Source organism: Lynx canadensis, chromosome D1, assembly GCF_007474595.2.
Source record: "Lynx canadensis isolate LIC74 chromosome D1, mLynCan4.pri.v2, whole genome shotgun sequence".
In the NCBI taxonomy this organism is placed as follows: domain Eukaryota; kingdom Metazoa; phylum Chordata; class Mammalia; order Carnivora; family Felidae; genus Lynx; species Lynx canadensis.
Genome location: NC_044312.2, coordinates 114,044,743 through 114,070,333, shown reverse-complemented (window position 1 = coordinate 114,070,333; position 25,591 = coordinate 114,044,743). Strand labels below are relative to the sequence as shown.

Here is a 25,591-nt window from a genome sequence, read left to right as displayed (position 1 = left end):
CAGTCCTCCACATTAGTTTGGCAGGACAGGGACACCCCCCCCCATGAAAAACAGTCCATTTTCCACCCAGAGCCCCAGGCACGTGGGGAATGTTCCCCCTTCAAATTCCAGTCCACATCAATCACCCCGTGTCCCATTCCAAGAACATCTGGCCTGTCTCCCCCCACCCATCACCGCCCCCTCCCCTCTCCGCCAGCCTTCGTTCGCAGCCTCCCATTCGCAGCCTCCCGTGTCCCCGGCTTTCTGGCCTAGGCGGGTGTGCCTGGGGACGGAGGGAGGGTGAGAAGGGAGCTTCAGGTGCCTTGAAGTCACTCCCCACTGCGTAAAGACCTGTGAAATTGGGGGGGGGGTGAGGAACGGGGTCCCTGGGAGCCCAGAACAGACTTTGGATCCTTTGGAGGGCCTCTGCTTATGGACGAATTTAGCCCCCCCCCCCCCCCGTTGGCTCTGCTCTGGGTTCTCCACCTTTCCTCCAGGCCTGCTTCCCCAGGGGCTGGGAGTGGGGGGCGGCATGTGCTGAGGTGAGAGCCCCTTTTCCCTTTTCAAAGTGTGGGCTTTCCCCCTGGTTGGGGGTGCCTGGGGGGCAATCACGCCAGCGGCTGATCAGTGGGTCCCTCCCCTGCTTTCTGCCCACACAGGCGCCCGCCCTGGAGAAGCCAGGAGAAGCTTGGAGAAGTTCGGAGACGTGCCCTTCAGCTGCTGCCTGGACCTTGGAGGTAGGACGGCTGAGGCCACTTTGGGGTGCCAGACTGAGCCATCAGGGCAAGGGGGGAGCGCACATGTTCTCCCTCCCCCCGCGGGGCTGCCTGCTGAACCCTCGCCTTATTTAGTCAAAAGTGTGGCTAGAGGGGCAGGCTTGAAGGGGGCAGATCCGGGTCACCCTAGGGCTCAAAAAAGGCACTGGCCGCCCCTGGCCAGGACCAGCGTCAGGCTCTCCCCGACTTCCGGCCCTCCACGGTAGGAAGGGAGCTGCAGCTCAGGCCCCTTGTGGGGCTGGGGTCCCTTTTGCCCAGAGCTTGGCTGGCGGAACTTCAGCCCTACCCCACCCGCCCCCACCCCCCGCTGCCCTGCTCCAGCACCAGGGCAGCACAAGCCTCCCCTGCAGATCGCAAACCCACGCTCCACGGAGAATCATCATCCCCCACGATTCGGACTCACCCACTGATCCTGGCCTCTACGCGCCAGGCCTGCGGCTGGGCTGCGCTCGCTCCCGCCTCCCGCCTCCCGCCTCCTGGCTCCCCGGCTCCCCTGCTCCCCTGCTCCCAGCAGGCAGCCTTTCTCCTTCCCGGGCTCCCTCCCACAGCTCTGGCTCCAGGCTGGCCGCTCCTGCTCCCTGGGTCCGAGCCCAGCAATCTACAAACCCTGCTCCATTCTCTGAGGGTCCCCTGAGCACCCCTCCCTCCCTCCCCCCACCGCAGGGCACCCGCCGCCAGCGGCCGCCGAGGCCCAGGCCCTGCTCTGAGCTCCGGGAGGGACGCAGCCGGCACAGCCCCAGCTGGAAGTGAGGGACCAGGGACCCAGCGGGTCCACCCGGAACCACCAGGACCCCACAGCGCGAGCTACCCAGGGCACAAGACACCACAGGCCACAGATCAATAAACCAAAAGCCGAAAAGTAGGTAGGGGTCGGGTGGGGGGCGCAGGGGAGGGGGCTGAGCACTGGCACACTGGGGAAGGACCCAGGCAAGGCCGCTATTGTACTGTTTTATGTAGCGTCTGGAATAAAGACCCCTTTAAAAGAATGTTCTTGGCCTCTCTCTCAGATGGGTAAACCGGCCTAGAAGGGGGTCACCTGCTGGGTCCCTCCCTGCGGGCTCTGAAGGGTGGCCTCTGTGACTTGTGGGTCCAGCGCAAGAACAATCACCCGCCCCACCCCCACTTCCAAAGCTCCCCAAGACCCTGGCGCAGAGCACCCCTCCAGGGCAGCTCAGCGTGTGCCCCCACCCCAGTACCTTGTCAGTGAACTGTGAACCGCTGTGGCCACCACCACGGAGCTTGCTCCAGAAGTGTCCCAGGCACTCTGGCCCCAGGGCTTTCTAGTCCCCCCCCACCAACCCCCACTCGAACACACACACAGGAAGCCCCTCCGGCTGAACACAATGGAATCCTGACACCGGGGCTCTAAGGCCCTCCGCCTCACTGCAGTGCCCCTGCTGTCCTTGGGCCACTACCTCCCTTTCTTCTCACAACTGAGCAGTCAGGAGGTCTGCGACTGCCACCCATTTTGACAAATAGGGACACAGAGAGGTCAAGCCACTCGTGTGAGGTCCCACAGCCCAGCAGCCCAGGGCAGGGAGGACCTGGGTCTCATGTGCCCCAGCTGAGCCCAGCCTTCCTAGGGTCTCCTGATTCACAACTGATGAGTTTTCCCTCTTCCCTCCCTGTTTTCTTTCCCCTTCCTCCAATTCTGTCCCCACCTTGTCTGCCCCCCCCACCCCGCTCCCATGGACTGCCCTGTCCACCTCCCTTGCCCTTCTTCTTCCAGGAGCTCCCTTCCAAGGATGGCTGTGGAGCCCAGATGGCAAGGGGCTTGCTGCACCCACACCTGAGCCACCAAGGGACAGGCAGGCACCAGGAGCAGACCCCCTGACTCACAGATGCCTGTGGTGTGACTCTGAATACACCCCAGCTTCCCTGGGCCTGAGGGGAGAGGGGCTCCATGAACTGAAGGAAACAAGGCCCTGGCACAGACCCTGACACTTGGAGGGCTGAACCCGCGGACACCTCTGCACAGCCCTGGGGGTCTGAAGACACTCACCTCTGTGGGGCTGGGGCTGGCCACAGGCCTCAGTTCTGAGTGCGAGGGGACCGCCTGGGCCACAGGCCACAGCAGCTCACCTCTGGGCTGGGTTCTCCAGCAGCTCTGGCTGGCTGTGACTCGGGCTGTGGCTCCAGCTGGGGGGCAGCCTGGGCTGGGGGCTCAGCTGGGTGAGATGCCGGGCCCTGGGTCTTGGGATCCACCTCCTCCTCAAGGAGCTCAGCAGTGACTCTTCGGCCCCTAGGGGAAACACAAAGGTGTTCCTGAGATGAACCCTTTTAAGACAAGTCCCCTGCCAGCCGGAGCCCCGTCCTCTCTTCCTCCCCTGGCTGTTCAGTGAGGAGGCCTGAAAGTCACCTTGCCAGGGTTTTGGGTAGTAGCTTCCTTTCCTGTCCTTATGGCTGCCTAGCTCCCCCTCTTTCAAAGTACAAGGGAAGGAGGAAGAGGCCCACAGTTCACCTAAAGCTGGACTTCCCAGCAGCCAAGCCTGAAAATGTTGCTTGCCCACAGAAGCAGGAGACCCTTCTGTTGGGTGGCCTGCCCCTTCCTGGCTGGTGTGGACTTGTGCCTGGGCACGGGGTGGGGTTGCACACGAAAGGCATGCCTTGGGGGATCACAATACACAATATGAACCCCCCCCCCCAACTCCAACATTCCCACATTGGGTGGAAGCAAGGAGGGGGTCAGGAACAAAACAAAGGGCACAGCTCTGTATTCAGAAAGCCCCTGGATGGTTGGAGAGGTACAGTGGGACACTGAGCTTCCCTGGGGAAATGAGATCTGTCCCCACAAACACCACACTGGGTGTATGGAGGAGTCTGGAACCCCACATGGAGGGGACAGAATCATGCACTCCCCCGGGAAATTGCCCTTGCCCCACCACTCAGTTCTGTGGGCAAGAGAGGCAACAGGAGAACTGGGCCCGCCAGCAGGGAGAGAGAAGCTTTACTCTTTTAATCCTGCCATGGGTACAAGCCGCATTGCCCTTCATCCTCTTCCTTCTCACTCCCCTGTCCAAATACTTAGTGGGGTTCTTTGGTTATGGTCAGGAGGTGTAGGGAGTGGGGAGAAGGGGGGTGCTTTGCTTTTAAAATGGTATAAAAAAAACTGCTCCAAAATCTTGGGCCCCCGGCCCTCTGCACAGTGTCCTGTTTGTCTTTGGTTGGGACTGGGAGGCGGGGGGTGGGGGGGTAGGGGGGTGGGGGTGGTGGTGGTGCAGCAAGAACAAATTTCTCACACAGAAAAGCCATGCCCTTTACATTTGCAAAAACAGCTGTTCACTCCTGCTGGGAAGGGCAGCCCTACCCTCCACTCCTGCCCCTCCCACTTGGCCTGGCAGATTAGTGAAGGAAAACCTATTTTCCTTGCAAAAGCCTCTGTGACTCTGCGGGCACCTATGGAAAAGCCCCCTCCCCACTTGTCTTTCCTGTACCCTCCAAAGTTGAGGCTGTTCTTAGGAAGCTTGCCCTCACCCTTCCTCCTGCAGCAGAGGTGTGTCCCTCCTGCGAAACGGGGATACTTTTAGCTGCCTCAAGCCCCCAGCCCACCCGTGCCTCAACACTTAGAATACAGCTTTTCTCTCACACTGAGAGGCTGCAGCAAGAGGGAGGGAAGCCCGGTCACCTGTACTCTAGTCGCTGCGTAGTCCCCGAAGCTCCCGGGCGGTGGATGAAGAGGACGGGGGAGTCACTGGTGCCCAAAGCTCTCTGCTGAAACTGCCCGGCCGATGATCTGCTGGTCGGGTCAATATTAGCAGTCGCCGCCAAAGCAGGGGGTGCTCTGGCTGTGGTGCCCAGACCCTCCAGCCGGGTTGACGGGGAGGAGGAGGTGGGGGACGAGGCTGAGGCTGGAGAGACGATGAAGGGCACTTTTAGAGTGTGCATATTAACAGCCCCTAGAAGCGGGAGAGGGTCTCCACCGCTGACCACGGCACCTGCTCAAATGCCAACTGAAATTACAGTTTTGCCCCTCACCTCCTCGTCCCCTCCACGCCTTTCCTCGAGCCCCTCCAAATTGGGTAGCTTTGTGCCCACTCAGTGGTGCTGAGGTCACTGGGCAGCTGGCTGTGGCACCTTCTCACGCCAGGGCACATGCATTAGGGGGTGGAGATTTGGCCAGCCCCCTAACCCCACGGAGAGGCGTGTGTGGGCGTGGACATTAACCGGAAGTACTCCCTTTAGCTAGGAGGTGGGACTATCTGGAGGGGTGGAGAGTGGGCGGGGCCTCCCGAGATTGACACCTGGCAGTCACTTGACACCCTGGAATGCCAGTGGGCGTGGCACGGGTAAAATGGCGATGGGCCATATGCAGAATGAAGCAGGGTTCGAGAGTGATCAGAAAAACCTCTTTCCAGGTGCTCCCAAGGCAGCTGCAGTGCAACGTCGTCATGTCCCTCCTTCTTTCAAGGGCAGGGGACTCGTCTTGGAGTTTCTTCCCTTCACCAGTTACTCCTGATTGGCCCCCCTGCACCGCATGCATGATGGCAGATGGCAGCTCTGAGCACCAGTCCTGCTTGATCACGGACACCCTGGGTGGGATGCTGGGTTCACAGCCTTTGAGTCTGGCTGAAACTCCAATCGAAGCACAGCCTCAAAGCCATCAGCAGCTGGGGGAGGGCCCAGCAGATGTGCTGCCCTGACTGGACTAAATCTCACTGGGAATTTAAACCTCTCTCCCAAGGTTGCAGGGAGAGCAGACCACAGAGCAAAGACTCGCTGAAAGGCAAAGACGTCTGTACTTCCCAGAAGGCCACCACTCCCATCCTCCCAGTACCCTTGCACCCCAGTTTACCCAGCTTACTGGCACATGCTGGGGTTTAACTCTCCCTCTCCCTTTCTCTCTCAAGCCATCACCTGAACTCCCTTCCTTAGCCAAAGGGAAGGGACATCCAATGGAGAGAATAAGACTTTTGGTGGGGAAGAGAGACTTGAGGGGGGTACTCAGGTCTGGCAGCTGTGCCCCAAAGGATGCAGATGCCCCAGAGCCACACCACCTCATGGGAAGAGGGCAGGAGGGACCCTTTGCTGGGCTCTTGGATGGGGAGGGACGAAGGGATGCTAAAGGGCTTTAAGTCAGGTCTGGGCACATAGAAGGGAGTCAGTGTGAAGCAGTCCACAGTTCCTGTGGTGCAGCAGTCACCTGCTTGTATGGGCTCTGACTCTGCTTTGGGCTCTGTGGCTTGAAGGCTTTGCATCCTGTGCTGTCCCCTGCTATCTGCTGCAAGATGCCCAGATGTTTCAAGGGGCTATTGCCAGGTTCTTATGGGAAAACTTAGCCAGGACTTGCCAAGCCACATGTGGGGCTAGGGAGAGTGAAGGGCTGACCCCAAGCCAGACATGAGGATTTCATGGGAGGCTCACCAGACTGAGAAGGTGGGCAGCTAAAAGGCTGAAAGGGAAGTGGCCTTTCAAACCCACAGATCAAACTCCTGAAAACGTGGAAACTCCCAGCTCCCAAACGGTATCTTGAATCTGAATTCTGCCTTGATCTGGATTCCCATCTCAGGCCTGGCCCAAAAAAGAGTCATGCAGGATTATTTTAGTCTATGAAAATCTTGGAGCCCAGAATGCTCAAGCAAGAGGAAAGGAGCAGAGGAAAGGGTTTTGGGTGGGGAGGACCCCTGGAGGACTAGCTAAGCCATGGCACCACTGACACAAGACTAGAGGCTTTGGGGGTCAGGGAAGTGGGTGTGGGGCTTGTGACCCACAACCCTACATTCCACTTGTTTTCCTTGGTGGAAGGAGAGCACATGGCCTATAGGGTATACAGGTAGTGGGAGGGAACACACAAGGGACAAATTTGGAGTGCAGGGAGGAAGGGACACCTCATAATAATAACCTCATTGCCCCTCCTGCCTTTAGGCCTGGGAGAAGATCATCCCCTCCTGGGTCTCTGGCCAGGTCCTCACTTATTCAAGAGAGTCCTGGAGCACCCCCAGGAAGCCCAAGTGCCAGGTTTCCTCCACTCGGCTGCTTGAGCGGCCTCATGCTGACACCTGGCGGCCGCTTCTAGAATTAAAGCGGGAAGAACCCACCAGTTTTAGACACTACAACTTGAGACTCTCTGAGGAGAGGGCTGGGGGGCAAAAGTACATTTCTGTCTATGGAGGGGGCCCCCTACAGCATCAGGGTACAGGTGATCTCTACCCTTTTGTGCTCAGATCTGAGGCTCTTATCCACCTCCATCCTGGAATTACAGAACAGGTGGTGGAGGGAGGCATAAGGGAATTCCCCCCATTTGGGGGACTCCCCAACACCAAAGGATGTGGCAAGGTGGATGCCCAAAGCCACAGGTGCACCACCTTCCAGAAGCATTGTTGTGTTCTGAAAACTAGAGGGCCCTGTATTACATTCGTATCAGAATAAAATCAGATATATTACTGAGAAGCTCCAGGAAGAATGTTGGGACCCCGTCCAGAGGCAGAGACCCTGGGATGAGCAGGGATGGGCTGAATTTTGCTGTCTGAGCTCTCGTCCCAGCAGGGCTTTCCAAACCTGGCCCGAGCCTGACACCTTGTGGCTACTTGTAGAAGTGCAGCCGCAGCCTCAGAAAACCCACCTTTCCTTAAATCAGTAATAGCCTTTTGGGCAACTACATCACTTTACCAAACCTCAGAACTGAGACAACCCGGAGCCCCATTCTGAACACGCTAGATTTTGTCCCAGGAGCCTGGCACCGTCGGATACCATATGGCTCTGCCGTGTCCATGCAGCAGGTAGTCTGACAGGCCAGGGGAGGCTGCTGGGGGCTGCACACAGCCTTGAAGTCCCAAGGTCACATCACAAGGGCCCTGGGGGAGCCAGCCTGACAGGGCCCAGGGGCCACATTGCACTGCTCACACAGCTATGTGTGCACATGGGGGAGAGGGATGGGTAGGGGAGGCTTGGAAGCTGACCCAGTTCAAGCCCTGGCTCTGCCAATGGATGTGGGCAGGTCGGTTCACCCTCTGAACCTCATGGGTCCCATGTCGGGGTGCACAGAGGCCCAGACACCAGCATCTGGTGCAGGGTAAATGCTAATAAACACTCGTTATTCTGCTCTCCCGACGTGAATGTGTATTTGTCCCTGACTCCCCTAACCCTTGGCACTAGAATATTCTTTCTTGAGACTGTATGGAGATGCATCCTAGACCATTGGTAGCTAAGCCACAGGGCCTGGCTAGTGCTGGGACACCTGCCTCCAGAGGCCTGTCTATCCCTTGCAGGTAAAAGTCACTACCCAAGAGGGCTCTGGAGTTTGGGGAGAGGGAGCTCAGCCAGGGCAGGGCTGGTAGTCTGGGGAGTCCCAGGAGCTGCAAAGATATCTCCCCCATGGGGGTCTTGGGCCAACAGGTCCCCAGGTTGTACGGTGGCTTTGCTCTCCCTTCTCCATTTCTTTCAGCTGACCTCATTCTCCTTTCCGTGTAGGCCCCCCAGGACCCCAGCCCTGAGTCTCCTCCCTTGGGAAGCTTGCCCTCCTGGCAAGGGCCCCCACATGCCCATGGACCACAATGTGGGGACTGCATCAGCTTCCTCTTGCCCACGATCCTGGGAGGAGAACCAGATCCATGGTACTGTGTCTGTGCCACAGAGTCCCAGAGAGACAAGCAGTTTGCCGGACACTGGGAGCAAGCAGCGGAGTCGGGACAGATCGCTAAGCTTGAAGCCCTGCCTTGGCCTTCCGTGACCCCTCCCCCCCACACCTGGCCCATGGGGGACAGTGCATGATGTGGCAACACGGTCTGGAAGAAGTCTGTCCTGCTGGGGAAGGAACTGATGGTGTCCGGGACAGGCCTGCTGATCACTGCTGCGGCAGGCCCCGGGACCGGTTCCCCGCCACCCCCCCCACCCCCACCACATGCCTTGCCACCACACTGGACCCTTCAGCAGCCAAGGCAGGGACAGTCTCCTCTGGTTTCCCTCAGATAAATGAGGAAACTGAGGCCCAGAGACGTTCAGGGTAACTTTCCCAAGGCCACACAGCCACAAGCAGCACAGCAAGGACTTACGACCCCTGCCTGGCCTCCCAGCTCTCTCCCCTCAGCCTTGCACCAGCCCAGGCCGACACTCCAGCTGGCCCCAACACGCTGAGGCTTGAGGGGAGGGGAGGTGCCCACATGTCCTCCAGACCTTAGCCTGTCCCTTCTTTTTGACCGGGACCAGTGCATGCCCAGCCATGGAGAAGGGCCCGGGGAACACCAGTTCTGTGTGAACACAGCTGTCACTGTGACTCCAGAGAGAGCGGCTTGGGCTGTACCTGACTCACAGCCATCCCTGGCCTAGGTTTGCTCCACCCATAGCGACAGCCTGACATGGACTTGTCCTCAAGGTTGAGATGCCTTTGTAGGGGCACAAGACACCTCCTCCAGGAAGCCTCCCAGCTTGCCTTCTGTTATGAGCTGATTGTGTGACTAGAGCTAACTTCCACCAGAGCCTGACCTCTCTGCCACTTCCTCTCCCACAGCTGGGCTGGGGTCCAGGAAGCACCCCCAGGGAGCAACCAAGGATCGACCCACCCTCTGGGCCCTGGAGAGGGCCTTTCCACCTTTTCCCTACCCCTGACTCTTGAAGATCTCCTTAGACAGGATGAGCAGACCTCAGGAGTGTACCATGGAGAGCCAGGGAGGGCCATGGAGGGCCAGAGAGAGCTACGGAGGGCCATGAAGAAGCAGGTAGGGCCAGAGAAGGCCATGGAGGGTTGGAGAGGGCCAGGGGGGTTACAGAGGGCCACGGAGGGCCAGGAAGGGCCATGGAGAGTCAGGGAGGGCCAGGGAGGGCCAGAGAGGGCCAAGGAGGGCCAGGGATGGTCAGGGAGGGCCAGGGAGGGTTGGAGAGGGCCAGAGTGGGGATAACAGAGAGCCATGGAGGGCCATGGGGGGCCAGGAAGGGTCAGGGAGGGTCATGGCGGGTCACAGAGGGCCACGGAGGATTAGGGAGGGCCATAGAGGGTCAGAGAGTGTCAGGGAGGACAGGGCAAGCCAGAGCTCCAGGTTCAGAGACTCAGCTTTACTCCAGGACCTCCCAAATTCAACTCCTCCCAGCCCCATTCTTGCTGCCCACTGAGCATCCACGTGGGACTGAGCCACAGCTCAGAACCTGAGGTCTAAAGAAGGAAGAGAATTTCCAAGGTCCCCCCTTGGGCGTTGGGGGGCAGGCAAGGTGGCCCCGCGGGAGGCTGGGCCGGAACAGGGCCAAGTTATGAAGTGAGGATGGCCTTTGAAGAACAAAGGGGGGGCTCTGAGTCCCAGCGTGAACAGCCACAAGCTGGCAGGGCTGCTGGGGCGCGGGCTCTGTTTTCCAAAAACACAGATGGGCTGGGAAGGGGGTCAGAGTGAGGCCGGCGAATGTGGCCCCCTCCCCCCCGGGTTCTGATGGCTCAGCAGCCTCTTCCACATGGGGCTGGAGAGGGCGGGGCCAGCCCTCCCCCCTCCCCCCTGCGCCCTGCTCAGGCTGGGGGCCCTACTGTCCTCCCTGTCAAGGCCCAGAGACAGGCACGGTGGGGAAGGACCCCTCGTGGGGTCACAGATGGGGAGCCCTGAGTGTGGCTGGTCCGGGGGTGGGCCTCTTGGGTCTAGAAATTCTGAGCCCCTCCAGGTACAGGGAGCTGGGGGGAACAGGACTTATGTCCACTCCCGGCCCGATGGATCCCAAGTGCAGCATAGCCACAGACCCAGCGGTGCCCCCAGGACCCCATGTGGTCAGCCCAGTGCCTTGAAGGGTGGGGACTATGGGGTGACCTTGTCATATGGCCCGAGGCCCAGCTTCCTGGGGAGCCCCAGGGAGACCGTTGGGACCGGTCCCCCCACAACTGCACACGGGCAGGAGGTGGGAAGTCTGGGCTGAGGCAGGGTGGGGCTGCTTGCACCACCAGAGCCTGACTAGGCTGCAGGGGACATGGGGACACGCTTCGGTCGGCCTCCACATTCGAAGGAATCTGCCTTCCTGTCCCTGTGAAGAACCCAGAAACAATAGTGCTGGGTGGAGGGAGGCAGGCAGGAGGCCCCCACCTCCCTGTTTATGTCTGCGGTTCCCAGACCCCTGTCTGCCTCCGTCCCCAAAATGTTCTTTCTGGCACTGACCCCTCTCCTGCCAGCAGCCGGCGGGGACAGGGGGTAGCACGGGAAGGAGGGAACCCTGGCCTGGCCGGACCCCTTCCGGAGGCCCCCTGGGTCCCCGAGTCCCTGCCTCACGTAAGCCTTCGGGCTACGGGGACTGAGGTTGTACCAGCAAGGGGAGGGACCACCTGGCCTGACAGTGACGGCCACCCCCCAGCCCCCAGCCTCAAGTCCCTCAGAGCCCTGCAGACCCTCAGCAAGAGCTCCAGCTGGGTGGGCGCCTGGCCCTCCGCTGACCTCGGCTTGCTCAGCCACACTGTGTGTGTGTGTGTGTGTGTGTGTGTGTGTGTGTGTGAGGGGGTGGCTGAAGGAAGTCACCCCCAAGAACCTCCCTTCCACCCCAGGGCTCTGCATTTCTGGGGATCGGGGCTCAGGATCACCCTGGAGATTTTCTCAGAATGTTGGGGACCTGGTACCTTGTCCAGCTGCTCCCACGGAGAAGCCTGGACCAGAAAGACTGGGGTCCTGAGACACTACACAGCCCGTCTCCTTCCTAAACCTCAAGGCCTCTAGAGCCTGGGTGGCCAGCCCATCGGGCATTCCCCGAGGCCCCGGAGAGTGCCCAATGGCAGGAATTGGGAGACACGGATCCTTTCAGAGAGCACGACGGGCCTGGACCGCGGGAGTCGCATGCATCAAAAGTGGGGCTTTGGTGCCCTCTGCTGGTCATATCTGTGAATGGCCGCCCTGGCCCTCTTGCCGGGCTCGGACAGGTGCCTAGGCGCCCAGGGACGCCACCTGCACTGGGGGCCTCACCGTGCCCGGGCCCGAGGGCAGGCTCCCTCAAGGGGAACACAGGCATCTCCCCTCATGGCCTCGCTGGATGCAGAGACTCACCAGGGCTCAGCCGGGTCTCTGCCAGGGGGCCTTGCCAGGAGCTCAGGTCACTGGCTCCTGGTCTCGCTCCCTCTCCTGGACTGCACCCCCCCCCCCAAGGCACCGGGCCTTCAAGAGCAAGTGGACCCACCCTGGCATCCCTGCACCCACCCCCTTGCCCCTCAGGGTCTGCTCAGGCCCGGAGAACAGTGAGGACGGTAAATATTTACTGCCGACGGGAGAAGGCAAATACTGCCCCAAGGGCCAGGCGGAAGTGCCCGTTCATCGGTGCCGGAGGCAGAATGTCCTCAGCGTGCGGGCACCAGAGGGACAGACATCCTGGCTCCAGCCTCAGTCTCCCCGTCAAGAACACAGGCACAACAGCTCCCACCCCACATGGCACTGTGGTGGCGAAACACAGAACAGACGTGACGGCAAGTGTGGGGGCTACAACGTCCCCAGGAGGCCCTGGCACCCCAGTGAGGGGGCTGGGGGACCCGGCAGGGTCAGGGGACTGCTCCTCCACACCCCGCTGCCCCGGGCTCGGGGGCATTTGGACTCCTGCCCCCCATGCCAGGTGACACACAGGGCTGGGTGTGGCCAACACCACTGCCAGCCCAATGGGCGAGGGAAGCCCGGGTTCCAAGGGCAGGCAGGGTCTGAGGACACGGGACGATTGTCCTCCCATTTCCCAGAAGGGGCGGAGCATGGCCCGGATGGGGTGGCAGAGGCATGGCCTGGGGCTTGGCTGCCATGGGGTGACCTGGGGTCCCCAAGGAGCAGGGGCATCTGAGGTCCAGTGCCCAGGGTGGTGCCAAGCAGGAGACTGGGTCTGACCTCTCCTCTGCCACCTGAGACCCTGATGACCTTGGGCATCTCCCTGCCTCCCTTCTCCCTGGCTCCATGAGCTGTTTGTGGAGGGGCTCTGGAGAGGGTCCCACGCACCTTCCCAAGATCACAGCCATAGCCAGCTGGGGGCTGGGGGGAAAGGCTCACCAGGAGGGCCCTGCCCCGGTAGCAGGGCCGAGGGTGGCCTCCGACCACGACCGGGTCTCACGGGCGGGCGGTCTTTCCCACCCCGTGAACGTGGACCCTCCCCTGTGGCCCCAGCTACACCCAAGACCAGCTATGCTGGGAGTCCCCCCCAGCTGGGATGGCCCCATGTATCCCTGGGCCCCAAAGGGCTCCTGCGCTCCCCTCCACAGAGTTTTCCGGCACCTGTGGGCCGCAGGTGGGGGGTGGCGGGGACACCTGGGCCATTTTCCAGGGTCTTGCGGGGACACAGGCTTAGCTAACTGCTGCCTCCAGGACACCCTGACCCCGCCAGCCTACTTCCAGTCCCAGCCGCTCCCAGCCCAGGCCACGGGCACTTACGTACCTCAACTTCTGCAGGACGCCCCTGCCTCTGTCCCTGTGGATGGGGCCACCTGCTGTTCCCATGCACAGTCCCCCCCCCTCCTCTTCCGGGTCCAGTGTCCAGCCGTCCGCTCCAGGGGCGGGGCTAGCTGGGGACTGCCACAGCTCTCTGGGGGTGTTGATGTTGTCATGGGGAGGGGGCGGCCCTGCAGGGAGCCCCGGGGCTGCGGGCAGGCTGGCCGGACAGCCAGGTCCCAGCAGGAGGATCTACTTTGGGCTCCGAGGCCACCTCTGAGCGGTCTGCAGCCTCGGGGGGCCCAGGCGCCCGGCCCCAGGGCCCAGCCATCCCAAGCCCCGGCCCGGGCGGAGCCTTAGGAAAGGTGCAGATTGGTTTGGCTTGGGCGGCCGGCAGGCTGGCCAGGCTTTTGGGCAGCCAGGGTCACCCGCTGACCTCCCCGGCCACAGCCAGCCCAGACAGCCCCCAGGCTCCCTGGCATTCCAGGTGGCGGCTTGGGCGGTGTGCCCAACGGACCCACACCGGAGGAGGAGGGGTGTGAACCCCTGAAGACCCGACCCCCAAGTGACCTCATCCTTAGGCCCGATGGCACTGCCGGGACTGAGCGCCGGGTCTGGGGCTGCTGAGCAGGAGGAGAGGGCCACAGGGTGGCAGGGAGACCGGCCCTGACCCTGGCCCTGTGGGCTGCGGTCTTGGGGGGCCACAGCCGGGAGGCCGCTGCGCGCTAAGTCTGAGGGCCCTGCCCAGTGCCCGCGGGGTCTGAGTCCATCCGTCAGCTCAAGGGGTGCCGTGTGGCTTCTCCTGATTCCTCCAGGGCTTCCTCTGGCTCGGTCTGCGCTGGGGCTGAGGCTGCCCCGGTCCGGCCCAGAGCCGGGTGGTGGAGGGGCCCTGAGAAAGGCCAGCCCCGGACAACCTCTTGTGCCCTTCTCTGTCCCCTGCCCCTGCAGGACCCCCTCCCCCACCCACCTTTCCAAGGGCTTCCATCAGAAAAAACACTAAACGTACAGCCCGCGCGGCTAGGTGGGGAGAAGCGGCTGGAATGTTTTCATTCTCTTTCCTTGGAAAGCTCTCTGGGAGCCCTGAGAGCCCAAGGCTTTTGAATGAAGGGACTCAGCTCCCAGCCGGCCCCCAGGGCCCCCCAAACCCTTCTCTGTCTTGTCTTGAAGCAGCTAGGGATGGGGGCGGGGGGGGGGAGGGTGCCCAGGGCAGCAGGGGGCAGGCAGACAGGAGCCTGCCCGTGCCCGGTGGGCATGGGGAAAGCGCGGAGGGACCCCCGTAGACAGAGGAGGAAGGGGGTCTCTGCGGACCCCCCCCGCCCCGGCCCCCGGCCAACACCTCAGCCCCCGTGCCACACAGACCACGCTAGCGGGGCTCGTTCAAGGGTTTATTGGAAGGGTTGGGGCGCAGGGGCGGCGGGCTCCGGGCGCCCTCTAGTTGCAGTAATGCTCCAGCTGGTACAGCGAGCAGACGCTGGCACAGCATTGCTCCACGATGCCCCGCTTCTGCAGGGGCGCCTCCAGGGCCGAGGGCTGCAGGCCGCCGGCGCCAGGCGCCTCCCCCAGCTCCGCGTCCTTCCCTGCGGGACAGCAAGGCGGACGGCCGCTCAGGGACAGACCGAGCCGCGTGCCGGCCGTGGGGCGCCCACCCCGCCGCAGGCTCCCGGGCCGCAGGGCAGGGCCAGGGCAGGAGCCCACACGGGGGCCCTTGGTGCCCGACGATGGCCTTTCGGGATGTGACCAGGGGAATATGTGGTTTTTCTTTTTTAAAACTCCGGCCCGATTCCCCCGGGGCGCCAGGCGGGAAGCCGGGTGGGGGTTAGCAGGGGCAGCGGGGGCTCACCCTGAAGGTCCTCCGCCTCCCGGCGGGCCTTGGGCGTGTAGAAGAAGCCGCGCTCCCCGCACACCAGGTACAGAGCCTCCACCAGGTGGGAGCCGCACAGGTGCTGGTTGACGAAGGCTCGGGTCGGGGCAGGGGTCCAGAGGGACAGCAAGGCCAGCAGGGGCAGGAGGCGCGTCCACAGGGCCATGGCGGGGGACAGTGACCTGGGGGACGGGCAGGGTTGAGGCCGGCGAGGGGCACGCGCCACACCCAGGACCCCCGCCCTGCGCTCGCCCCCCAGGTGCTCTGTGTTGGGAGCCCTCGTCCTCCCGCCGGCTCGAGAGCCCGGGCCCGGGGCCCTGACACCCTGGACTCAGCTGACGGGGAGCCCGTGGGGACAGACCTGCTTGCCGTCCGTGTCAGGGTGCAGGTGGTCCCGGGGGGGGGGGCTGCTGGCTGCTGGGCCCCGCTGGCTTTATAGCTCCCGACCCCACCGCCTGGCCCATCGGGGCCCCCCCGGTGACAGTGGCAGATGGCCTGGGGCTGAGGCTGCAATTTCTGGACCATTTCCCCGGTGCTGGGTCCGCGGGAACGGCTCCTCGGTCGTCAGCACCTCGCAGGCCACGGGGTCATTAGAGTCTTAACGAGGGGCCCCCCCGATGGCTGCTCACAGTTGGGGGCCAACGTCTCCCCAGGAGCAGAGCCCCACCCGGGCCTCGCCTGAGCCACATTTTCCACATTAGTCCAGGGGAGCGGGGGCCCCGGGGAGGGGGATTCTGCCTGGACCCTGGGCCCGTGCCACAGTTTCCAGTCTTCCTCCTGGGCCCCTTGGGGGGTGCATGGCGGAATATCCCCTCCCTGCTCACGGCCCTACCCCTACCTCAGCATAGAAGCCTCGCTGAGACGACCCGCCCCCCAGCACCCTGGGGTGCCGCAGGGAGAGCTGAGCTTGGGGACCAGCCACCGTGTGGACTCTGGGGCTAGGCCTCTGTGTGGGGCCCCACATGACCCACCCACGTATCCTCTGGATTTCACCCCTGTTTCCGGGGCCCCTGCCCGTCTCCCCCATGCTGACCCTTTTCAGACCAGCAGCCCCGTTGGCCGCCACACGGTTTGGGTCCCTTGGTGCTCCCCAGCCCCCCCCCCCCCGGACAGGACTAGGAGGGAGGCCGGGACCCTCTCCCCTCCCCCTGCCACCTGCCACCCTCTCTGGGCACCCCAGAGTCTGTGGGCCCTTTCCAGCTGAGAAAGGAGCTCAGCCTGCCTCCTCCTCTTGCCTCAGACCAAAGGGACAGGAGGGGTGGGGATGTCCCGCACCCACCCGCACCCCCAGCACGGACCCCACTCTCCAGCCTGGGGAATACCGAGACCCCCTGCCCAGGACGTCCTGCTGTGCACCCCTAGAGCAGCCGCGGGACCACGAGGGGGCTGGCCACCTGCTCCGAGCTCAGCGCCGCTCCCCACGCGGGACTCTCTGCAGGCTGCTTGCCCGCTCTCACGGGCACCTTCCCCACTGCCGCTTCCGCCCGGGCCGTGCCGAGGCGGTGCCCGCTGTGACCCCCAAGGCCGCCACACAGCAGGGAAGGTCTGGGGGGGGGGTCTCTTGAGAGGACCATGCAGGACAGGGGGCTGGGTGGAGCTAGACCCAGGTGAGAGGGCACAGCCCAGGGGCCGGTAGGGCTGGAGGGGGCCGGGGCTAGACCTCAGCCCTTCCCCAGGGCTCACGGCCGTCAGAAATGGCCCCACTGGGGTAAGGGAGACCTGGGCACAGACAAGGTGCTTAAGCCACAGACGAGGGACGGACAGACCCCCACGGAGGGCTTGGGGCAGAGGGCTTTGCCTCGAGGCCTTTGACAGATGAGTAGGAGTTTGCCAGGCCTGCCGTCCCGAGAGCTCAAAGCCAGGGAGGGCCCTGGAGGTGTGTGGTGGTGAGTGGCCGCCAGGAGTGAGTAGGGCCTGGGGAGACTGGCTGGTGTCTCCCCGGAAGCCCCCAGGCCGCTCTCTCCAAGGACCAGGGGTAGGGGTGGGAGGGGTCACCCTGGGCTGGGCCACCCGTGGGGAATGCGGGGGGTCCGAGCCGGAAGGTCATGTCCAGACCCCTCGAGTGAGCGGAGGGGCAACTTGCAGAGCTCGGAATCCAGCCCCAGGCGCGTTGCCGGGGACGCGGGCCCAGAGAGGTCATCTGGGAAGCAGCTCAGCTGAGCACTCCGTCAACATACATTCTGGGGACAATTCCCAGGCCCTGCTCTGTGGGGGTGGGGCCCCTGTCCTCCTCCTAGGGGGGACACGAAGCTTGTGGCGAAGGCCCGGCCTGCAGGCCTGCCTCGGACAGCGCACCCCCCCCACCGACTGCACAGCTGTGAGCCCTGCCCCCACCCCAGGGACCGCCCCCCCGGCCCCACCCCCATGCTGCCACAGTGCTGAGATGAGGAGGCTCAGCCAGGACCCCCTCGGCCCTCCGGAGCTGCCGGGGCGGGGTGGGGGGGGGGATGCTCAGCACAGGCTGGTCCTCTGGGGTGAGCCGGGCATCCAGGCACAGAGGGGTCTCCTGCCTGGCCTGGGCTGCCTGGCGAGGTCTTGGAGGAGGCGGAGTACAGAGGTGAGACCCTAGAGCAAGGCCAGGAGCAGGGTGTGAGGTCCCCAGCACACTGTCACGCCCCGGAGCCCAGCACTCAGACGTGGAGGCCGGGGAGGTGCTCAGAGGGGTTCTCTCCTTTATTGACATCGGGAGCGGGCAGCGCGCAGCGTCACGGGCGGGACAAGGACGCCCGCAGGCCGAGCGGGGAAGCAGTGGGGCGGGGGTCAGCGGGGTGCCCTCCAGCAGGGACGGTCTCCAGCGGGCTCTGGGGCTGCCCGGGGACCCAGCCCCTCGCTTGGGCGGGGGCCGGGGGAGGCGGGGGAAGGGCCTCTCCCGCTGTACTAGCCGATGGCGCTCAGCGCATGGGTGAGGGTGTGCAGCTCGTCCTGGACGCCCTGCAGGGAGCGCCGGATGGCATGGGGACTGTCCAGCACGTCGATGGCCAGCGTGTACGGGTCAAACTTCACGGAGAAGGGGCGCTGGATGCGGGAAGCATAGTTCCTAGGGAGGGCAGTGGGTATGGACCCTGGGTCACCTGGCGGGGACTCAGGGGACCCCGGGGAGACGGGAGGAGCAGGGGCAGAGTCTGCGGCCTCCAGGAGACGGCCTCCTTCATCCCCGCAGGGCGAGAGCTGTCTGCACCCCCCAAAACTCTCCGTGTGACCAACTGCTCGGACAAGATGGGGGACCGAGCCCTACTGCAGGGGGAGGGACAGGGGAGGGACAGGCCTGTTCCAGGCAGATCTCTGCCGGACCCCCATGCCTCCCCACACCTCCTCCAGGCGGCCTTCCCCGGGCCGTGTGCTGTGCAGAGCCCCAGTTCTGTTGCTGGTCCTACGCTTGCTTCTGGGATCCAGCCCTCCCCCCACCTCCACTCTGAACACACCGCCCCTGGGCCTCAGTTTCCCCTGACTCGAAAATAAGAGCCTCTCCAAGGATGAGCAGATGGGACGCATCTCAGGCTTTGCCCTCTTGCCCAGACGCCGGTGGTCACGTGCCCTCAGCCCCCCTCCCCGGAAGTGCCTGCTCCCTCCAGGCCCCCCAGGCTTTCCACACCAGCCCTCGGCCGCCCCTGCCCCTCTCCTCTGTCCCACCCCATGGCACCAGCTGCTTAGAGGCTGGGAAGGACCCCACACATCCTTCTTACAAAGGTCACACTCTGCCTCCCAACACGTGGCCTTGACCCGGCCACCAGCAGTTCTCCCCCTCCCTGGACTTTTTGGTTGGGGGTCCTACTGTGGGAAGGGTGTGCACAGTGGGTTCCCAGGCCCGGGCCTGCTGCAGGCTCGCCCTGTCTGGGGGCACCTGGGGGGCACCTGAGTTTGTCCTTGGCGTCGCTGAAACTCTCGGACACGAAGTAGACGGGCTGGTAAGTCTGGTCCTGGTAAGGCTGTACGGCTGCAGCATCTGGGTCGAAGGCCCGGATCTCGGGCTCCTCAGACAGGGAGTGCTGGGGGGAGGCCGCAGGGTCACGGGCCCCCCACCCTGGCCCGCCGCGTCCCCCTCCCCGGGGGGCCTCCCGAGGCCTGGAGGCCGTGTGGGTGGGGCAGGGTCCCCCGGTGGGGTGGCCTCACCAGGAGCTCCCCGTAGGAGGACAGCAGTCCAGCACCGTAGGCCTTCACCTCCCCATTCTGCTTGCACAGCCCGAACTCCACCGTGAACCAGTACAGCTGGCGGGACGGGCACAGCGTTGGCAGAGGTAGCCGCTGCCCACACCGCGGCCCACCTGCCCTCGGGCCTGGGGCACCCCCCCACCCAGGGCAGAGCCCGGCCAGACTCTGGCGAGGTCACAGCATAAAGGTGACACTCCCCGGACAGAAGTGGGGGCCCAGGCCCAGGTGGGGGGGCCCTGCCCTGAAGCCAGGCACCCTGGGGCCAGCCCCCCAAGGCCCTGCAGGGGAAGGCGCCCACCGTGGACAGCTTCTCAATCTCCTCGTCGGAAGCCCCCAAGGACGCGAGCCCGATGTCCTGTGGAGGAAAGGGGAGGCTGAGAGGGGAGAGGCTCGGCCCAACACTGCACGGGCACCTGCGTGGGGCGAGGACACCCCAGGGGCCTCCTGGACGCCAGCTAGGACGCAAGGGCCCTCTGGGGATTCGGGGACCCTCCCAGGATCCGGGGAGCCTCCTGGGATGGGGCATCTTCCCAAGATGCAAAGGTCCTCCAGGTATACAGGGCCCCTCCCAAGATGGAGAGGACCCCATAGGTATGCAGGTGTGGGGGGCCCTCCTGGGATGCAGGGACCCTCCCAGGATCAATCGAGGGCCCGAGACGTCTCTCCAGGAAGCAGCCAGCAGGTGGCAGCACAGGCCGTGGGAATCCGCCCGCCCGCTGCGCCAGGCCCGCCAACGCCTCCTCATTTTTATAAGCGGTTTGCCCAGAACAGGTCTAAGTGCAGCCAGTGCGGCTCACCCACCCCTCTCCTCCAGGACGATGCCTCTCCCTGAAGCCTCGTGGGCCCAAGCGGGCACCGTCCAGCCACAGAGGGACTCGGGCAGGGCGCTGAGGCTCAGGCAGCACGCCCCCCCAGCCCTCAGCCCGGCGGGTCCCCGGCCTGGGGCCTGGGGCACAAACCTGGGAGAACTGAGCGAAGGTGCGGTCGGCCAGCATGGGCACGTGCCCCAGCAGCTCGTGGCAGCAGTCCCTGTGGGGGTGGGGAGAGGGGCGGTGCTGGGGGGGGGTGTCCAGGGGCCCGGCTGCCCGCCCCCGGCCCCCTCCCTCTCTGCCGGCCCCGCGTGGGGAGGCTGGGCGGCAGGGGCAGGGCCCGGTGCAGGTGCACACTCACGGCTCCGGGGAGTGCATGGGCGAGGAGGCGTGTCGGATGTACTGGGTGCACTGGAACACTCGGAAGGCCAGGCTGGCCAGGAAGTCCCGGGCGGACAGCAGGCCGGCCACGGGCCGCAGCTGGAACCCCGTCCGCTCTGCAAGGACCCCGGCCGGTCAGGGCGCCGGGCAGGGTGGGTGCCTCCCTCCTCCGCGCCTCTCCCCGCGGCCCGCGCACCCTTCAGGAAGCGGGACACGTCTTCCAGCTGAGGGATGCTGTCCTCCCGGTACCCGCTGAAACGCTCCAGCAGCTGGAAAGCCTCCAGGTATTCCCGGCAGGCGTGAGTGACGTAGAGGCCCTTGAGGGTGGTGTAGACCTCCTTCCTGCAGGCGGGGGTCTCAGGCGGGGGTCTCAGGCCTGGCTGTGGTGCCCCGCGTCCCCAGGCAGCCAGGCCTGCCCCCGACCTGGATGCCGGCCCCTCCCCTCCTCACTGTGCTCTGCCTTCGGCAGGCTCCACGGTGGGGGCAGGGGAGGGGGTCCCCACTGCAAGCCTCTCGCTGGACCCTGGAGACCCTGGCCACTGGGAGGGGCCTTTGCCCACGGCTGTGGGGGGTTCCAAGGGACAGAGGCCGTGGGGACGGCCTGACCCACCACCAGCCTGTCCCTCTAGACCGACAATCAGGGCCTTGGGAAGTCCTTTCCCCACCTGGCCATCACAGGTGGGGACTTGGGGGGGTCTTCCCCTGGCCCTCCTTGCCCCTCCACCCTGGGATGGGCACCGGGGTCTTACCAGGTGGCGATCTCCTCGGCCGTGTACTCCACACGGGGAATGGGGTCGCCACTGCAGAGGGGGGTGTGCAGTCAGCGGGGCCGCCTCGGGGGCGTGTGGGGAGGTCAGCGGGGCCCCCTCGCGGAGGGCGTGTGGAGAGCAGACAGGAGGGGCGTGGGGCTGGACGCCCAGCTGGCCGTGTGGCCTCAGCAAGCTGCCTGGTTTCCCCGACGTGACTTGGGGGCCCAGGCCAGTGACCACAGTGACAGTGTTGGTCAAAGACACAAAGACACCCCTCCCCCAGTGTGCCAGTGTGAGGCTGCAGGACAGGGTCTGGGTCCCTGGGGCTGAGGCCCCAGGGGTCCTTACTGCTTGTACTGGAAGGCTATCTCGGCGATCAGCTTCCTGCGCTGCCGGTACGCCTGGTCCGAGAAACCCTGCCCGCACAGTGGCCGCGCTCAGGAGGCCGCCCGCCGCCCCGCCCCACCTGACCCCTCCCTCCCTGCCACCGCCCCCTCCCACCTGCTGCCCCACCTCCCCCCACCCACTGCACCTTCTTGCCCAGCTGGGCCCCTCCCCACCGGTCACCCCTCTCCCCGCCCACCGACCACCCCCAGCTCGCTGGCCCCCTTCCCTGCTCACCACCCCTCCCTGCCCACCAGCCCCGCTATGGCCGAGGCACCGGGAGGTGCCTGGCGGCTGCTCTTAGCCAGGCCTCGGTGGTTTGGCCAGGAGCTGGGCAGCAGACAGATTCCCCATCCAGGGTCGGCCTGGGGCCCACACCCACCACCCTGGCCACGAGTATGGGGACACAGGAGGCCCCGGGAGGCGGCAGCTCACCGGGTGACCCAAGTCCAGGTCAGGGTCAAACTTGGTGACCAGGTGGTGGCACTTGTCCAGCTCGGAAACTTTCCTTGGGAACCAGAAGACTTCGAGGAGGACGGAAGGGACACAGGCCTGTGTGAGCATCGGGCCTCCCCCGGGGCTTTCTCGGGGGTCCCAGAGGGGCAGGAGGCCCGAGCCAGCGGGGAGGGGGTCCCCCAGGCCGCACGTGCGATCACCCACTTCTCTGCCCCCATCTCGAGGTCACGGGTAGCCCTCAAGGGCAGTGGAAGCAGCCTTACCCTTGTTCTCCCTGGCGCCCCGCACGTCCTCAGCCACCCGGCGCACGGAGCTGAGCAGGGCGGGCAGGTCCGCGCTGGGCACCTCACAGCACACAAAGTATTCCAGGTGGGGGCCCCCTGCGCGCGGCCTCTGGGCCGGCCGGGTCTCCAGGTGCCGGATTTGGGCCTCAAACGTCTTAGGGAACAAGGGAGAGAGAGATGGAGAGAGAGACAGAGACGGGGAGAGACAGAGATATGGAGAGAGACCGAGAGAGAGACGGGGAGAGACAGACGCAGGAAGGGAGAGGAAGGCGGGGAGGGGAAGGAGGAACCGCCCCGAGCTCTGCCCGGAGGCCCCGCCTAGACCTTTGCCGCCAGTGATGCCCATGCTGTGCTCCACACTGAGGTCGGACCCGCGGCCTGGGCCGAGCCCGTGGCTGGGGAATTGCATTTTGACCAGTGTGTGTAATGGGAGTCGTCACCGCGGCCCCTTAACCCAGTGCTGTGGGTGACGTGATGTGTCCCTCGGCCACACCCAAGCAGCCTGAGTCCCCAGCCGCTGGTCAGAAGGTCCCGCCATCCCTGGTGGTCTCATCTGGGCCCACTGGCCACCGGCCGCACCCAGGGACTGTGACCGGACCCACCCACTGTGACCGGACCAGGAGGCTCAGCCCCCCTCTCGGACTAAGCCCGCTGAGAGCCTGGGGGTCTGGCAGGAAGGCTTGCTCACCACCACCACCTCCCGTTGCCCGGCAACAAGGGCACACGGGTCTCGACGGGCCCTCGGGCCACACGGCGTCCAGGAGCTGGAACAGGCCAGCTGTAATATCATTTGGGCATTGCTGCCAAGGGCCAGCGTCCCGCCCGGCCTGCTGTGGTCACATCACCTGATGCAATCGGCCGTCACGTTAGCCAGAGCCCATCAGGGGCAGGCTATGAGGGGACCCTACTGTCCGGGCCGCCCTGCCAGGAGCCACACCCGCTCACCCCATGTGTGAGGGGGTGGGGGCGGGGCCGGGAGGGGCAGCAGGGCTTGGTGGCCTCAGCCCAAGGGCTCAGGCTCAGGGAGTTCCTGAGATCACGGGAGGTACCGTGAGGGCCACGGGGTCCCCGGAGCTCTGGGGGAGCAAAGCCCCCTCTCCCCCCTGCCCTCAGTGGCCCGGGCAGCCGGGGCTGGCCCCTGAAACAGCCAGGGCCGCACCGGCCGCACTGGTCACACCAGTCACCTGCTGCCCTCACCTCGAACGCCTTCACGGCCCGGGACAGTGAGGCTTTGGCGCCCCGCAGGGTGAAGATCAAGTTGAGCGTGGCCTTTCCGTCCTTCTCCTTGAACACTGCGGTCTCCAGGGGGTCCCCGGGCTCCGAGGAGGCGGCCCCCGCGGCCTCTGCCTTCTCTCGCTCCTTGCGAGCGTCCTCGATGAGGCTCTGCCGTCGCCCGATGAAGCGCGGGGACTACGGGCAGAGAGCGCGCCAGCTCCCCCTGCCCTCGGGCCACCCCCCTGCCCTCGGGCCACCCCCGGTCCCAGGCTCTGACCCGCTGGTGCCACAGCACAGGCTGTGCACTTGGGAGGGACCGGCAGGCCAGGCCTCGCCTATGTCCCCACCGGATGGTGGAGGGGGGGAGTGGGGGGCAGCCAGGAAGATGAGCGGCCACGGAGTGGCGGGAGGATGAGCCCACGGCACCCCCAGGCAGCCTTGCGTCTGTCCCCAGGCCCTAACGGGATGAGGCGACAGGAGGTGTGACTCAGGACCCTGAGGTAGACAGCGGCCAGAGTGCTGGGGAGGGCGGGGAAGTGACGTCTGGCTCCTGGGAGGCCCCCCCAGGCCAGCCCCTCGGAATGACCTCTCCTTAGGGTCCCCTCAGCACAGGGACACGTGGCCAAAGTTAGCCCTTCGTCTGGACCCAGGTGCCCGGGGCTGCAGCCTGTCCCCAAGACCAGAGCCCCCAGGCCTGCGTGGGGGAGGAGCTGCAAGTCTGGGGCTCATCCCTTGCAGCTGAACTTCCAGGAAGGTTCTGGTACCATCGGGTCTTGGATGGTGGTGGTAAGGGTGCAGGAGAAGCCCCTTGAGAGTCCCCAGTTGACCTCGGAGGGATGGACAGAACTGGGGGAGCTGGGGGGTGTCCCCGGGCCTCCCTGGGTGGGGAGGCCATCTCACTGAGAACCCGGGCAGGGGGCGGGGGGAGGGGGTGCAGTGGCCGCCTGCAAATCACGTTTCCAGAACCCAAAGCCCATTTTCCTTAAAGGTCGAAACACGAAAGCCTATTTGAAACATTGGGGGAGCTGACTGTTCCGAGACAACCCTGAAGGCTCCTCTTCCGGGCCGAGAGGGTCCTGGAGGTACTGGCCCGGTGAGAATCCCCAGTACAGACCTCTTGAACTCAGGGGGCCCTCGGGTGGTGGCTGACACCTTGGGGACCGTCCTGGTGGTCAGGGGGGCCCGGGGTTGCTGGCAGGGGAGGTGGGATTCAAGACAGGAGGTCACACGCGGGCACAGACGCGTGGCTGGGGGACAGGTGACATGGCAGATGGAAATCGCCCTGAAGCCCCGACCTCCCTGGGGCTCGGAACCGGGGTCTGTGCCTGTTGGCCCAGCACCTCCCCCACGAGCCACCGCCAGGGCCCGGGACGCGGTCACACGCGCACCACGTCCGGGGCCACGGCGTTGCGGGCACCCTGAGTCTGCGGCCCCTGCCGGCCTCCGGGGGACACCCCTGCGCTTCCGGCCCGTTCAGGCCTCTTACCATGATGGCTTCGGCCTGCTTGGCGTCCAGCTCGGAGACGGCCCTGCGGAAGCCCTTGGCCTGCGGCGAGGCGGCGTTGGGAGTGGGCATGGTGCGGGCGTCTGTCCGGGGCTCACCTTCACGGCCCTCCGCCAGGCGGCCTCTTATAGGCCGAGCTGACGTCAAGGCCCCTGTGGGCCCCCCACCTCCCACCTCCTCGCCTCCCCTCCTGCTGCCTGAGGGAGGCGGTGGGCGGGAGCCGAGTCGCGCAGGAGAAAGGGCTCTGTCCCATTAAATCTAATTGCGTCCCTGCCGCAGGCACCCGGCAGGGCAGCGGCCCGCGCTCTGAATCATCTCGGCTCCGGCGGGAGGGCTCTGCAGGGCCGGGGACAGCTGGGGCCCCCTTAGCTCCACACGCCCAGTGGGGGGACTGGCTGGTACACAGGGAGGTGCCATTCCGGGCCCCCCAAGATCGCCCGTGACACGAAACCCCGCACCTCGGTGGCAGGTGGCCCAGAAACCCCCAAGACGAGAAATCCGGACCTAAACCTCAGAAGGATGTCAGGAGGCAATCTGCTTTTCCCGAAGATTCTTCACCAAATTTCCCAACAGGGTCCCAGCAGGAGTCTCATCTGTCCCTTGTCCCGGGTCCCTGTGGCCGGATCCCCAGGCACCGCCAGTGATACCTGGAGTGTTCCAGAAAGGCCCATCCCTCCAGTGTCAGGACACTGGGAAGCCGGGTGAGGGAAGTCTATATCGATTGCCCCGTGGTTTCTGTGGCCTGTCCCCCCACCGCTGGCCT

The 25,591-nt window shown here is 64.7% G+C and overlaps 3 protein-coding genes across 3 annotated transcripts; all 3 read right to left on the bottom strand.

Annotated features, from left to right (window-relative positions):
• Positions 1-2,760: 2,760 nt before the first annotated feature.
• Positions 2,761-4,640, bottom strand: LOC115526480 (insulin). Its single transcript, XM_030333862.1, has 2 exons — positions 4,381-4,640; positions 2,761-2,997 (listed from the first exon to the last, which is right to left on the bottom strand). The coding sequence occupies exons 1-2, from the start codon at positions 4,638-4,640 to the stop codon at positions 2,787-2,789; spliced, it is 471 nt and encodes a 156-aa protein (XP_030189722.1). The 3' UTR covers positions 2,761-2,786.
• Positions 4,641-14,407: 9,767 nt separating this feature from the next.
• Positions 14,408-15,326, bottom strand: INS (insulin). The gene is made up of 3 exons (XM_030331384.1): positions 15,259-15,326; positions 14,877-15,079; positions 14,408-14,613 (listed from the first exon to the last, which is right to left on the bottom strand). Exons 2-3 carry the CDS (start codon positions 15,061-15,063, stop codon positions 14,468-14,470), a joined length of 333 nt encoding a protein of 110 aa, XP_030187244.1. The 5' UTR covers positions 15,064-15,079; positions 15,259-15,326; the 3' UTR covers positions 14,408-14,467.
• Positions 15,327-17,774: 2,448 nt separating this feature from the next.
• TH (tyrosine hydroxylase) lies at positions 17,775-24,900 on the bottom strand. Its single transcript, XM_030331348.1, has 13 exons — positions 24,811-24,900; positions 23,307-23,519; positions 22,089-22,263; positions 21,805-21,893; positions 21,334-21,401; positions 20,986-21,036; positions 20,433-20,578; positions 20,217-20,352; positions 20,006-20,075; positions 19,345-19,401; positions 19,008-19,103; positions 18,750-18,883; positions 17,775-17,934 (listed from the first exon to the last, which is right to left on the bottom strand). Exons 1-13 carry the CDS (start codon positions 24,898-24,900, stop codon positions 17,775-17,777), a joined length of 1,485 nt encoding a protein of 494 aa, XP_030187208.1.
• Positions 24,901-25,591: the final 691 nt, after the last annotated feature.

Bases quoted from the DNA above. Each gene is read 5' to 3' on its own strand.
- LOC115526480 (XM_030333862.1), bottom strand. From the start codon at position 4,640: ATGCACACTCTAAAAGTGCCCTTCATCGTCTCTCCAGCCTCAGCCTCG. The intron at 2,998-4,380 runs GTGACCGGGCTT...TGTTTCCCCTAG, and splicing joins ACGCAGCGACTAGAGTACAG to GGGCCGAAGAGTCACTGCTG.
- INS (XM_030331384.1), bottom strand. From the start codon at position 15,063: ATGGCCCTGTGGACGCGCCTCCTGCCCCTGCTGGCCTTGCTGTCCCTC. The intron at 14,614-14,876 runs GTGAGCCCCCGC...GCTGTCCCGCAG, and splicing joins GGAGGCGGAGGACCTTCAGG to GGAAGGACGCGGAGCTGGGG.
- TH (XM_030331348.1), bottom strand. From the start codon at position 24,900: ATGCCCACTCCCAACGCCGCCTCGCCGCAGGCCAAGGGCTTCCGCAGG. The intron at 20,353-20,432 runs GTGCGCGGGCCG...GGGTCCTTGCAG, and splicing joins CGTGTCCCGCTTCCTGAAGG to AGCGGACGGGGTTCCAGCTG. The intron at 18,884-19,007 runs GTGAGGCCACCC...GCCTCCCCCCAG, and splicing joins CCTCCTACGGGGAGCTCCTG to CACTCCCTGTCTGAGGAGCC.